This window comes from Rhinolophus sinicus, chromosome 5, assembly GCF_057876585.1.
Source record: "Rhinolophus sinicus isolate RSI-liver-muscle chromosome 5, RSI-T2T, whole genome shotgun sequence".
In the NCBI taxonomy this organism is placed as follows: Eukaryota; Metazoa; Chordata; class Mammalia; order Chiroptera; family Rhinolophidae; genus Rhinolophus; species Rhinolophus sinicus.
In genome coordinates, this window is record NC_142505.1 from 72,549,267 (window position 1) to 72,564,423 (window position 15,157).

General features: G+C 40.3%; 1 protein-coding gene and 1 pseudogene across 9 annotated transcripts in view; one reads left to right on the forward strand and one right to left on the reverse strand.

The window, feature by feature from the left end:
• The window catches only part of NSD1 (nuclear receptor binding SET domain protein 1), a 142,719-nt gene that overhangs the window by 60,108 nt on the left and 67,454 nt on the right, over positions 1-15,157 (reverse strand). For all 9 annotated transcript variants that reach the window (XM_074313410.2, XM_074313415.2, XM_074313409.2 and 6 more), the window contains one exon: positions 12,345-14,910. In XM_074313410.2, the coding sequence (XP_074169511.1) occupies positions 12,345-14,910 (2,566 nt within the window). The remainder of the gene's footprint in view (positions 1-12,344; positions 14,911-15,157) is intronic.
• On the forward strand, positions 4,047-5,229 carry LOC109434228 (large ribosomal subunit protein uL6 pseudogene; annotated as a pseudogene).

Here is a 15,157-nt window from a genome sequence, read left to right on the forward strand (position 1 = left end):
ATGAATACAAGTCATATTTGACTCCTGCAATTACAAGAGGTGCTCAAAGTGGTTACCATCAGGATCCAGACACTTCTGATTACGGCGAACTACTGCTTGAGCAACGTTGACCAAAGTGTCCACTTGTATACATTTTTTGAGCACCCCATGTATGTACGCATGTGCATATGTATGTGTTTGTTTGTGTGTGTGTGTACACACATACGATGTAAAGTACAGCATAGGAAATATAGTCAATAGTATTGTAACAGATATAACGATGTCAGAAGGGTAGTAGATTGGGAGGGGGTTATGACTTTGTAAGGGGTATAAATTATCTAACTAGTACATTGCTTTGTACACCTGAAACTAATTTTTAAAAAAAGAAATGTTCAAGGGACTTTTTTAAAAAGAAAAAGATTAAAATATGAATTAGAAAATATCACAAAGAAAAAATTTCTCACTAACAAAGGAAAACACATAATAAAGGCAGTGTTGAATCAACCAACACTAAAACTAGTACAAAGGCTAAAAAGCAAAAGTAGGAAGAGCATGTGTAATTACAACAGTAAATTAAGGGATACACAAACACACACAAGTAAAAAATAATAACAAAAATATAAATGTGGCAAGGGTTGATTTAAAGTAGTAGTGATTCTAGAATGTGTTTGAACTTAAGCGACCATCAACTTAAAACAGACTGCTATAAACATAGCTTGGTATATAGGAAGCAGATGGTAACCACAAACCAAAAATCTACGAGAGAAATACAAGAAATAAAGAGACAAGAATCCAAACACAACACTACAGAAAGTCATAAACATATACGAGAAGAGCAAGAGAATAAGGAAGAAAACAAGAGAAATCCTACAAAAACAATAGGAAAACAATAAAATGAGAACAACCACATACCTATCTATAATTACTTTAAATATAAATGAATTAAATGTTCCAATCAAAACATGAATGGATAAAAATGTGGTACATATACACAACGGAATACTATTTGGCCATAAAAAAGAATGAAATCTTACCATTTGTGACAACATGGATGGACTTAAAGGGTATTATGCTAAGTGAAATAAGTCAGAAAAAGACAAATACCATATGATTTCACTCATATGTGGAATCTAAAAAACAAAATAAACAAACGAAACAGAAAAATTCACAGACACAGAGAACTGATGGTTGGCAGATGGGAGAGGGGTTTGAGGGTTGGGTGGAAAGGGGGAAAAGGATTAAGAAGGACAAATTGGAAATTACAAAATAGTCACAGGGATGTAAGTTATACCTTGGGAATATAGTTAATATTATTTTTATAACAATGTATGGTAGTGGGTACAAGACTTATTGGGCAGATCACCTCCTAAGTTATATAAATATCTGACTACTATGCTGTACATTTGACATTAATATAATATTGCCAACTGTAATTAAGAAATAAAAAAGTTTTTAAGAAAAAACAATCTGTCATTCGTACATGTTAACAGAATAAAAAATAAAAAGGAATGATCATCTCAACAGATACAGAAAAAATATCTGACAAACTAAAGAAACTAGGTATAGAAGGAAACTTTCTCAACCTGAAAGGCGATCTAAATCATAGTTTATGGTAAAAAACTGGATGCTTTCCCCTTAAGATCAGGAACAAGACAACAATGTCTGTTCACCCCATTTATCCTCAACACTGCACTGCAGGCTACAGCTAGAGTAATAAGGCAAGAAAAAGAAATAAAAGGTATCCAGATTGGAAAGGATGAAGTAAAACTACCTGTATTAGCTGATGACATAATCATGTATGTAGAAAATCCTAAGGAATTCACAATAAAATGAATAGAGGTAAAAAATGAGTTCAGAAAGGTTGCAACATACAAGACCAATATACAAAAATCAATTACATTTCTATATACTTGTGTTGAGTAATCCACAAATGAAATTAAGAAAAGTAACTTCATTTATAATAGTATCAAAACAGAATAAAATATTTAGGAATAAATTGAACAAAAGTAGTACAAGACTTGTTCAATGACAACTACAAAACATTGTTGAAAGGGATAGAAGACAGTCTAAATTTATGGAAAGCCACCCCTTTTTCAGTTTGGAAAACTTGATATTGTTACAATGGCAACACTGCCCAAACTGACCCGCAGATTCAGCAAAATCCATACCAAAATTCCAGCTGTCTTTTTGCAGAAAATTAATATAACAATGCTGTAAAAAATCCAGAGGAGCCAAAATGATCTTGGGGGAAAAAAGTTGAAGGATGCATTCTGTCCAATTTCAAATCTATAACAATTAATTACTACAAAGATAGGGTAATTAGGACTTTGTGGTACTGGTATAAAGATAGACACATGTATCAATAGAAAGGAAGGGAGGGCCTAGAAATCAACCACCACATTGATGGTTCAATTTTTAACTAGGGTGTCAAGACCATTCAGTGGGAAAAGAATACCCTTTTCCACAAATGGCACTGAGACAACGATCAGGCAATGGTTACACTTAGATATGAAACCAATCAAAGAAATAACAGACAAATTAGACTTCATCAAGATTACAAACATTTGTGCTTCAAAATACACAATCAAGAATGTAAAAGGAAAAACCCACAAAACTAAGAAAATACTCACAAATCATATCTAATAAAGGACTTTTATCTAGAGGATGTAAAAAAATCTTAATATTCAATAATTAAAATGGAAACAATCCAAATGTCTATCAATTGATAAAATATTTTTTCGTACAACAGAATATTATTTGGCATTATAACATGACATGCAGCAAAAGTGACAAAAGCAAGATGGCAGAATAGGAAGTCCTCACACTATTTCCTTCACAGAGACTCCAAATTAACAATATGCTCATCAAAATACCTTTATGAGCACTCTAGAAACCAGTTAAGAACTTGCAGTACCCCAGGCGAGTGCAAAGTCAACAATAGCAGCACTGAAATGGGTTTAAGAGCCAATTCACTTTTTCTGAAATTGCCACTCCCAAAGCAAGCACAACAGAGCTCCCTCCCCTTCATGGATCCAAGGAGAGAGGAGGGAGGTGGCACACGTGTCCAACATTCCAGGTTTTCAAGAGACAGTTTCTGTCTAAACTGATCAGAAGCACTAAAGGAACCCGCATAGTTTGGAATCCTGGGGGCCCGCTAAAAACAAGGGAGAGAGTGGGTAACACGCTGTGAAATCAGAGGGCCTGCAATTAGGCCGACAGAGGCCAGCATGGCTTAGTAAGATCAGAGACCATTGAATTCACGGCTTCTCTCTACAACGGAAGGGGAAAGAGTGGAGCAAGCATTTGGCAATCCAGATTTTTGGAGAATTGCCCAAGGGGCTAGTATCTGTCTCATCTGCTTCTGGGAACTGATGGGAGGCCAGCATGCTTTGGATCCACGGACAATGAGAGAGTGGGGACCTCGTTCCAGTAGCACCAGTGAACCTGCAGCACTGCAGAAAGACACTAGAGGGAGCAAGAGATTACAAGTCCTTGAAAAAGAAATGGGCAAACCTCTTCAATTAGGGAGTTATACACAGATGCCCAGAGAGGCCCATCCTCCAAAAGGTTCCCAGAATCTCTAGCAGACACGACTGGTTGAGTCTTCCCCTATATGAAGCCAGTTCATAAAGACTGGGAGAAGTGGTTGTTTATTCAAATGCATAAAACTCAGCCCTCCTCCCCCCAAGAAAGATCACAAAGTACAAGAAGAAACAGGAAAACATGGCCCAAAGAATCAAACTAAACTCCTAGAAACCAACCACAAAGTAACAGAGATCAATGAATTATCAGACAAAGAATTCAAGTAATTGTCTTAAAAAAGCTCAGTGACCTACAAGAGAACACAGATAAGTAAAAGAAACCAGAAAAAAGTAATATGAACAAATTAAAATATCAACAAAGAGTTAGTAACTATAAATAAGAACCAAACAGAAATTCTGGAGCTAAAGAATACAGTACCTGAACTGAAAAACTCACTAGAGATTCAACAGCAGACTTAAGCATAGAATGGAATCAGCAAACTCTAAGACAGGTCATTTGAAATTATCAAGTCAGATTAGCAAAAATTAAAGAGTGAAGAAAAGTGAAGCATAAGAACTTACAGACACCATCAAGTGTAATACACACATTACGGGAGTTCCAAAAGGGGAAGCGACATAGAAAGGGATAGGGAGCTTATCTGAATAAATAATGGCCAATAATCCCCAAATCTGAGGCAGGAAACAGACATTCAAATTTAGAAGCTCAAGATCTCCAACCCAAAGAGACCCACGCTGAAATACACTGTAATCAAACTGTCAAAAGACAAAAAGAAAACCTTAAATGCAGTGAGAAAAGCAACTAGTCAAGGACAAGGGAGCTCACATTAGAGTATGAGCAAGGGAGCTCAGCAGAAACCTCATATGCCAGAAGGGAGTAAAATGATATAATCAAGTTCTTTGCTGCATCTACTACGAGGATGAAGACCAATCTCAGCAACCAGATGGTGGACATTCCAGAAAATGTGGATGTCACTCTGAAGGGGCGCAGTTATTGTGAAGGGCCCCAGAGGCACCCTGCAGAGGGATTTCAATCCCATCAAAGCAGAACTCAGTCTCTTTGGAAAGAAGAGGCTCCTGGTTGACAAATGGTGGGGAAATAGAAAGGAACTGGCTACTGTTCATACTATCTGTAGTCACGGACAGAACTTGATCAAGGATGCTACGTTGGGCTTCTGTTACAAGATGAGGCCTGTGTGTGCTCACTTCCCCATCAACGTCGTTATTCAAGAGAATGGTTCTCTTGTTGAAATCTGAAATTTCCTGGGTGAAAAATATATCTACAGGGTTCAGATGATGTCAGGTATTGATTGTTCAGTAGCTCAAGCCCAGAAAGATGAGTTAATTCTTAAAGGAAATGATATTGAACTTGTATCAAATTCAGCTGCTTTGATTCAACAAGCCACACAGTTAAAAACAAGTATATCAGAAAATTTTGGGATGGTATCTGTTTCTGAACAAGGAACAGTTTAGCAGGCTGATAAAAAAGATCTAAGTAGTCCAGCTATAGAAACATCAAGATGTCGAGTGATTCCTCAGACTTATTTATGATATTTCAAAGATGGAATGGTGGGCTGCGCCCCCTGCAACTAAAGACTGAAAACAGCCATTGGACTTGAAGCTGAGCTGTGCCCTCCACAACTAGATTGAAGGACAACGGCTTGGCGCTGATGGGCCCTGGAGAAACACACTGTCCCCCAATATTCCCCAGTAAAATTTATTTAAAAAAAAAAAAACAAGATGCAACTATAACTTCTCTACAAGATATATCACCTTAGATGTAAAGACACACATAGGCTGAAATTGAAAGGATAAAAAAAGATACACGCAAATCAGAGCAGAGGTGGCCTGATTAGACAAAATAGACCTGAGTTAAAATTATCACATGACAGGGAAACAACCAAGATGGCGCATTGGGTAAACACTGTGCTACCTTCTCTCACAACCGCATCAAAAGCACAACTAATCTACAAAACCACCATTACTGAGAATCGCCTAAAATCAAGCTGAACTGAAGCCTTTCAACCAAGGACACCCACTCCAGACTGGTAGGAAGGGCAGAGACGTGGACCGAGCTGGTCCCACACTTGCATGTGATCATTAAAGATAAGGAGGGTTATTTCGGCTGTGGGAGTCCCCCCTCATCCCCCAAAGGAGTGAGAGGTCCCAGCCCCACCTTAGCCCAGGATTCCAGTGCCGGGAAGAGAAGTCCCCAGAATTGCTTGTTGTGAAAACCAGTGGAGTTGTGACTGAGCGAAACCAAGGACGGCTGTACTCCTAGGCTCTCCTCTTAGAGGGACCGTGCATGGACTTACCCACCAACAGAATCACTCGCTCTGAGATCCAGCGCTGGGGCAGCAGCTGGAGAGGTGGCAGGGACACAGTGAGGAACTGAGTTGTCTGTCTTGGGACAGGGGCTGGAGAAGTGGCTTTCTCCTGGGTGGGGGAGCTGGTGGAGGCCACTGATTCTTTGCTGAGCCCTCCCCCTTTCCCATGTGCAGAAGAAGGCAGCTGCCATGTCTGAATCTGCTGTTCATTTGCCACGCCCAGGCAATTCAAGACCTGGTCCTGACCAACTTTCTGGAATACCCAGGCCGCTTCCAGTGGCTTTTTCATGCAGAACGCCTGCTTTGGGTAAAGCTACAGATTTTCCTAGGTTCTCTCAAAGGTTCGTGGAACCCAGACAAGCAGCAACTGGCTTGAGCATGTCCTGTACCTCTGGCTGAGCAGCCCTAAGCTGGCACTAGCAGCAGCAGGCCTTGGTTTGCAGCTTGGTCTCTCAAGGTGCTTTGTAGCACAGCACCGGCGGCAGCCGTCTGCGGATTTCTCTGTGGCTCCTGCCAGGTGGCCATGGGTGGTGCACGGGCTGTGGCTGAACTTGACCTACAGTGCATGCCCACTAAGGTGGCCCTGGGGCTGGCACCTCCAGTGGCCAGCTTAAAAATGAGCTGGAGCATCACCCAGCGGCCTTCAAGTATGACACACCCAAGGGGGCAGATTCGGTAGGCAAGTCCTGTTAAGGGAGATCCTGCTCTGTAGGGTCAGCCCCTGCATAACAACTCTTCCACTGTAGTCAAGGCCAGTCCTCAAAACCAATGAACCCGATGGTCAGTCCCTCACACTGACATGCAATTATCAACCACGGCTCAACTATAAGAGGGCACACACAACACACACAAGGGACACACCTGGAGCACGTGGCTCAGGTGACCAGAAAGACTGCACCACTGAACCCCACAGCACAGCTTCTACATAAGGCCACTCTACTAAGACCAGAAGACATAGCAGCCCTACCTAATAGAGAGACACAAACACAGGAAGACAGCCAAAATGGGGAGACAAAGAAACATGTCCCAAATAAAAGAACAGAACAAAGCTCCAGAAAAAGAATTAAGCAAAATGGAGATAAGCAAACTACCAGATGCAGTGGTCCAAACACCGGTTATAAGAATGCTCAATGACAGCAGGCAGAACTTCAACAGAGAAATAGGAAGCATAAAAATGGAAGATGGAAACCATGAAAAAGAACCAGTCAGAAATAAAGGATATAATAATGGAAATGAAGAATATATTACAGGGAATCAACAGATTAGACGAAGGAGAGGATCCAACCAGCGATGTAGAAGATAAGGCAGCAGAAAACACCCAGCCAGAACAGCAAAAAGAAAAAAGAATCCAAAAAATTGAGGAGCGTTTTAAGGGGCCTCCGGGACACTATCAAGCATACCAACATTTGCATTATAGGGGTACCAGAAGGAGAAGAGAAAGAGCAAGGAATTGAAAACCTATTTGAAGAAATAATGACAGAAAACTTCCCTAATCTGGTAAAGGAAACAAGCCCAGGTAGCACAGAGAGTCCCAAACAAGATAAACCCACAGGTAGCCAACACCAAGACACATCATAATTAAAATGCCAAAGGTTAAAGACAAAGAAAGAAGCTTAAAAGCAGCAAGAGAAAAGCAGTTAAGTTACCTACAAGGGAGCCCCCATAAGACTGGCAGCTGATTTCTCAACAGAAACTTCACAGGCAAGAAGGGAGTGGCAGGAAATATTCCAAGTGATGAAAAGCAATGACATACAACCAAGATTGCTCTACCCTGAAAAGCTATCATTTAGAATTGAAGGACAGATAAGGAGCTTCCCAGACAAGAAAAAGATGAAGGAGCTCATCACCACCAAACCAGTATTACAAGGAATCTCAGAGGGATTCTTTAAGATGGGAGGGGAGTTATAGATAGGTGAAAAGGGAAGGGATTAAGAAGTACAAATTAGTTGTTACACAGTAGTCATGGGGTTGTAGGTTATAGCATAAGGAATATAGTCAATGATATTGTAAAGGTGCCAGATAGGTACTAGATCTATCAGGGTGATAGAGGGGAATAGGGTTGGTGGCAGAATAAAAAAGGTGAAGATATTAAGAAATACAAATTGGTAGTTAATACAGTATGGAGAATATGATCGTCAATGTTGTAAAGATCATGTAAGGTGCCAAATGGGCACTGGATTTATCAGGGGGATCACGTCATAGACTGTGTCCAATGCACTATACACCTGAAGCTGAAGTAGAATAATATCGAATGTCAACTATAACTAAATATGTAGGTTTATATAGACACAGGATGTGGAGTACTACATAGGAAAGATAGTCGATGGTATTGTAACAGCTATGTAAATTGTCAGAAGGGTAGTAGCTTGGGGGGGGGGTTGGTTATCACTTTATCAGGGGTTTAAATGTCTATTTCTTTGCTTTGTATACCTGAAACTAATTAAAAAATAAATAAAAATAAACTATCACAAGACAAATTAAGATCATTATATTATGATAAAATGGTCGGTTCACTAGGATAATAAACAATTTTGAACATACTTTAGAAGATAACAATTATAAACATATATACACATAACATTAGAGCACCGAAATATATGAAGCCAACACTGACAGAAGAAACAGACAGTAAAATAATAGTAAAATGCCCAGCTTTCAATAATGAATAGAACTACCAGACAGAAGATTAACATGAAAAGAGAGAACCTGAGCATCACTATAGACCAACTAATATTAACAGACATATATACAATACACATTCTTCCCAAGTGCGCACCAAACATTCTCCAGGATGGATCACATGATAGACCACAAAATTCAAGACTGAAATCATGCCAAGTATCTTTCCAATTACATTAGAATGAAACTATAAATCAATAGTTGGAAAACCGGAAAACTTACAAATATGTAGAACTTAATGCACTCTTGAACAACCAATGGGTTAGAGAAGAAATTTTTTTTTTTAATTTTATTTTATTAAATTTATTGGGGTGACAATTGTTAGTAAAATTACATAGATTTCAGGTGTAAAATTCTGTATTACATCATCTATAAATCCCATTGTGTGTTCATCACCCAGAGTCAGTTCTCCTTCCATCACCATATATTCGATCCCCCTTACCCTCATCTCCCACCCCCACCCCCAGAAGAAATTAATTAAAAAATCAAAAAATATCTTGAGACAAATGAAAATGAAAACATAATCTCAAAAATTACCAGACACAGCAAAAAAAGCACTAAGAGAAAAGTTTATAGCAAAAAGTGCCTACATTAAGAAAAAGGATTCCGGGGCCGGCCCGGTGGCTCAGGCGGTTAGAGATCCATGCTCCTAACTCTAAAGGCTGCCAGTTCGATTCCCACATGGGCCAGTGGGCTCCCAACCACAAGGTTGCCCGTTCAATTCCTCGAGTCCCACAAGGGATGGTGGGCTCCACCCCCTGCAGCTAAGATTGAACACAGCACCTTGAGCTGAGCTGCCTCCCGGATGGCTCAGTTGGTTGGAGCATGGGCTCTCAACCACAAAGCTGCCAGTTCAATTCCTCGAGTCCTGCAAGGGATGGTGGGCAGCGCCTGCTGCAACTATGATTGAACACGGCACCTTGAGCTGAGCTGCCTCCCAGATGGCTCAGTTGGTTGGAGTGCGTCCTCTCAACCACAAGGTTGCCCGTTCGACTCCCACAAGGGATGGTGGGCTGTGCCCCCTGCAACTAGCAACGGCAACTGGACCTGGAGCTGAGCTGCGCCCTCACAACTAAGACTGAAAGGACAACAACTTGAAGCTGAACGGCACCCTCCACAACTAAGATTGAAAGGACAACAACTTGACCTGGAAAAAAAGTCCTGGAAGTACACACTGTTCCCCAATAAAGTCCTGTTCCCCCCCTTCCCCAATAAAATCTTTTAAAAAAATTAAATTAAATTAAATTTAAAAATAGGGGAAAAGATTCCTAACATTAGAATGAGCAATGATATCTTTGATATGACATCAAAAGCACAAGTAACAAAAGCAAAAACAGACAAATTGGACTACATCAAACTTTAAAATGTCTGCACAGCAAAGGAAACAATTTTACGAAGTGAAAAAACCTGCAGAATGAAAGAAAATATTTGCAAACCATATGTTAAAGAAAGGGTGATTATGCAGAATAAACATCTCCCAGAACTCACTAACAAAACAAACAAACAAAAAAACCCTTTTAAAAAATGGGCAAAGAACTCAGAACAGACATTTCTTCAAAGAAGATATACAAATGGCCCACAAACATATGAAAAGATGCTCAACATCACTAATTACCAGGAAATTCAAATCAAAACAACAATGAGGTATCACTTTACACCTGTTAGGATGACCACTATCAAAAAACTAAAATTAAAATAACAAGTGTTGGCGAGGATGCGGAGAAATTGGAATCCTAGAGCACTGTTGGTAGGAATGTAAAACGCTGCAGGCGCTTTGGGAACCAATATGAAGATTCCTCAAAAAATTATAAATAGAATTATTACACGATTCAGTTAGCTCACTTCTGCGTATACACCTAGAGAATTAAAAACAGGATCTCAAAGAAATATTTGTAACACCCATGTTGTCTACAGCATTATTCACAATAGCCAAGATATGGAAGCAACCTAAATGTCCATTGACAAATGAAAAGCTCAAGAAAATTTTATATGTACATATAACATACTTTTATCCAGCCTCAAAAAAGAAGGAAATCTTGTTATATGCTAGAACATGGATAGACCTTGAGGACACTATGCTAAATGAAATAATCCAATCACAAAAAGACAAACACTGTAATTCCATTTATATGTGGTATCTACAGTAATCGAACTCAGAGAAACAGAATGAGAATGGTGGTTGCTGGGGCTGGGCAAAGGAAAAAACGAGGAGTTATTGTTCAATGGATATAGAGTTTCAGACATGCAAGATGAAAAAGTCGTAGAAACCTGTTGTACAACAATGTGCATATCGTTAATACTGCAACGTACGAGAGGTGATCAAAAAAATACAGTGAATGCTGCTGCCGAGTGCCATCCAACAGAAAGGCAGGGATCTTTAATACGGGTAGTGGCGCGCCAAACCTTAGTAAGACTGTGTGACAAGTTTCAACTTGTTCCATGCAGTCGGGAGTGAGCTACAGTGGAGAGGTGTGTTTTAAAGTGTCCTCCAACATGACAACGCTCCGTGTCACACATCATTTCTGGTACATGGCAATTTCTGTCAAATAAAAACATTACGGTGTGTCCTCATCCACCTTATTCACCAGCTCGGGCACCGTGCAACTTCTGGCTCTTCCCCAAAGTCAAAATGATTCAGGACATCAAGGCAGCCATGATAACACAACTAAAGAAACTCACGAAAGTGGACTTCCAGAACTGCTTCCCAAAGTGGCAAGAATGATGGGATACGTGTGTTGGAAGCGAGGGGGATTAATGACAATGTGTCTTTTACAGCAATAAAAATTTTAAATTTAAACATTCACCGTATTTTTTTATCACACCTCATACACTTTAAACTTGTTCAGAGAGTAAATTTATATGTTTTTACCACAATAAAAATAAAGCACTGATGCATGCTAAGTGAAAGAACCAAACACAATTATTGTATGATACCATTTATATAAAATGTACAGAATAGGCAAATCTATATAAATTGAGGACAAATGAAGGGAAATTGATAAAGGGGATAAGGTTTCTTTCTGGGGTGATGCAAATGTTTTAAAACTGATAATGTTGATTGCACAAGTCTATATTAAAAATCAGTGAAATATAAACTTTAAAAAGATGAATTTCATGGTATGTAGATTCTATCAATAAAGCTGTTAGGAAACAACCTACTATGGTAAACAATTTTTGAGAAATCTTATGTTTAAGAATAATCAGTTTTATCCTCAATAACTACAATGTATTTATTAATATCTTGAAAGACTTCTGTTTTCTTTCTGCTGCTGAGGCAGGATAGCTGGTACTTCACTCTCAAACCGTATTCTAGAAGTGATGTAAGACATCTACGGCCTTAACACACGTGCTACAGAACACTTGCATTTTTTCAAAAGCGTATGTCCCCTCTGTCTACTACCTAACAGGTGGACTTTCCTTAAGTTGTGGTCAAAGGAAACCTAATGTTCAATAAAATCTATTTGCTTTTTGTAAGCAACTCGATTTAAATCTCAGGCTCAGAGTCTCTCAATAACCTACAATACCAGATCAAATCCCAAAAAGTTTATGGATTTAAAAAGGTAGGAAAACCAACAAAATGTTACTGAAAACTACTAAAAGCCAAAGGGGGGAAAAATGAGCTTCTGATTAAACAACTTCTGAAAATATACAGAAACCTGGTCCTCAACATTCAGACCCTTCTGCATAAAGCTGTTTCTTCAAGTGATAATCCCTCCCTCCCAGTTTACACTTAGCCCTTCCATTAAAACAGACCAACTTCAGAGGTGGTCATTATCACAACTTCCTCTAATCCCTTTCTACAGCAGTCAAGAATCCTTACCTGGTTCAGGAAGCTCAGGCTGGGGAGTCAAACTGGGAATTCCTGGCTCCTTTTCCATCTCCTCAATGCTGGCACTGGATTTATCACAAACATTCAACCGTGGCCCAACTGAATCTAAGCGGCCGGCATGATTTGGATCTGTCAGCACATCCTCCAGTATGTTTGTCGAAGGAGGAGGTCTATGCTCTGGGAACTCATCCCCCTTCTTTACAGGGTCAGCAGGAAGCAAGACCCCAAAGGCACCCTCAGAGTTTTCTTTCTCCCTAAATCTGTTAGTGCGCTTACGAGGTTTAGTGCGCCTTTGGTTTAAACGCTGCCATCGCTTTTTAGGCACCACTTGATTTAGACCACTGGGTTCATCATTCTCACTGTTCATTTCAGAGTCCAGCTCTGGGCCCTTTCGATTTTCAAAAGAGGGGCCTTTTTCAGGAATTTTATCAGGGTCAGATTGGTTGACTTTGTTGTCAAAATGAACATCGGAAAAACATGCACTGTCTTCATTTGTTAAAGGGCCCATTAATTGAAGGGGTTCTTCTTTAGCAGGGTTTTCTGCACCACCTCTCAAAAAGCCATTCTCTGAAACCCCACTCTCTCCCTGTAGTGCAGCCTCTGGAGTCACACCTGGAAGCCGGTTCAGTTTTCTTTTGCGCTCTGTCTTTAAGGCTTTACGGTTCACTGTGCTCTTGGCCATCTGGCCTGAAAAACCATCTCGCAATTTGGATGATGGCTTTGATCGCCCACAGTTGCGCCTAGTGACACAGTTTGAACGACTTTTGCCAGCAGCAGGGAGGTCTCTTCTGTTGGACACTAAGCCAGGTAGAGAGGCAGACAACTCCCCAGATAGTGCAGAGTCACCCCCGCTAGGGCTAGGATGGACTGGATCCTGAGTGCCATTTCCATTTTTTTCTGAACTGTGAGTGGAGCCTCCTGAAGCCAAGACCTTAGATGTCCCTACAGGACTACTGGTAGAACAGTCCCCAAGACCAGGACTCCGATAGGAGACCAAGTTTTGAGCAGCCATTAACCGCTGCTCCTTGGTCTTACTATCGTGCATATCTTTCAACATCATTAGCAACGTACTGAATTTGTAGTCCGGTTCAATAGGTATATGATTCTGACTGGAGGTGGAAGAAAAAAGTAATGGTTTTGATGGCTTTGATGTTCCAGAGTCACTGACATCTTCACTTAAGGATCTGTAAGAGAGCTCCTTCAACTCTGACAGAACATGTTTCACCACTGCTGTTTCTATGTCACTTGAATCCCTGGTTTTCTCATGCATGTTGCTCAGTAGTTTCAGTCCATCCACTTTCCCACTTTTGGAAATGCTAGCCAAAGGAGAGCCTTTGGAATCCGAAGAACAGCATTTCAAACTGCAGTCCTCATTTATAACTGGAGCTTCTACTACAACTGGATTTTCTTTATGTTTGTACTTTACATTTCGGATCTTGGGCTGTTTGCTTTTTGAATGTAACAGAGCCTGATTTGTAGCCCCACTCTTTATTAGTGGGTTCTCACTGGAAATGCTGGATGGGGTGTTGAATTTTGGAGGGAGGCCATCATTTCTAAAATCTGATTGGGGTTTGCGGACAAGAGTGGACACTTTAAAATCAGAGAGATTAACCTGAGATGTCTCAGTTCCAGACTCTGCTGTCTTAGTACAATCTGTTAAGTGATCTGTATGTGAGTTAGTAATGAGGGACTTCTGCTTTGCTTTTACCTTAGTGTTCGTGGCAGGATACCTAGCATACTTTACCTTTTCGCTTTTCTGCACGGATAACATGTTCCCTGTTCTATCAAAAGCATCTGTAATTTCAAGAACACTGTTATCAGACTCTGAACTATGATCTATAGGATCCAGATCACTACTTCCATCATCAGAAGTGGTACAGATACTAATGGAATCACTTCGTTTTTCTTCATCACCTGCTCCAATATAGCAGAGCTGAACTTTTGAACTGCACACCAGACCTCGTTGGAGCTTCTTCTTCTCTCCAGAACGCTTAGAAATCAAGGCACCCTCAGACAAGCCCAGTAAAGAGTCACAATTTGAAGTCTCAAATTCTTTCTTTGCAGTGTTTTTTGTACAAGAAGAAAACAGGAAACTTCCCGGGGCAGTGCCAGCCCCAGTAAGGCTGTTTGCTATCCTGGAAAGTTCATTAGAAGCCTGCTTATCAGATACATCCCCAGAAATAAAGTTTATGCCAAGGTTCTCGGGAATCTTTCCCCTCCGTTCTTCCTTATGTGATTCAAACTGCATGTGGCCCTTTTTCACACAAGTCCTTTTTGGATTATCAGTGCTCTTTCTGGCTCGAGACTTAGCACAAGGCTTTTCCTTCTCATCTGCAGAATGTTCAGAGTCAAACGCCAGAGATTTCAAGCAGCCATTAAGCAACAGGTCATGTTCAGATTCAGGATCATTTGTACAGTCCTCAAATGGCATATCCTCCTCACTGTCCAATTTGATCGAACTGTTGACACATTTTCGGTTCTTCGACCCTTTGGGAACATCATACTGTTCAGCAAGACCAACACTGGCTTCCCATTTACTCAAAATTTTCTGAGGAACCTTAAATTAAAGGAGAAAAAGATTGTCACTAATCAAAGAAAGGGGAACGGGCAACAGGGAGCTGATCAGTGGACATCTCACAAATCAGCTTTCAAAGTATCTTCTACTTCCTTCAAGGCCCTTTTATGGGACCAGCCAGGTAGCTAGCACTCCCAGCTTACCCAGAGCTTAACTAATGGGGAGTCCTCAACACTACATTACCACTAAGATCTGTCATCAGAGGAAAGACTGATCTCATAAACCCTCC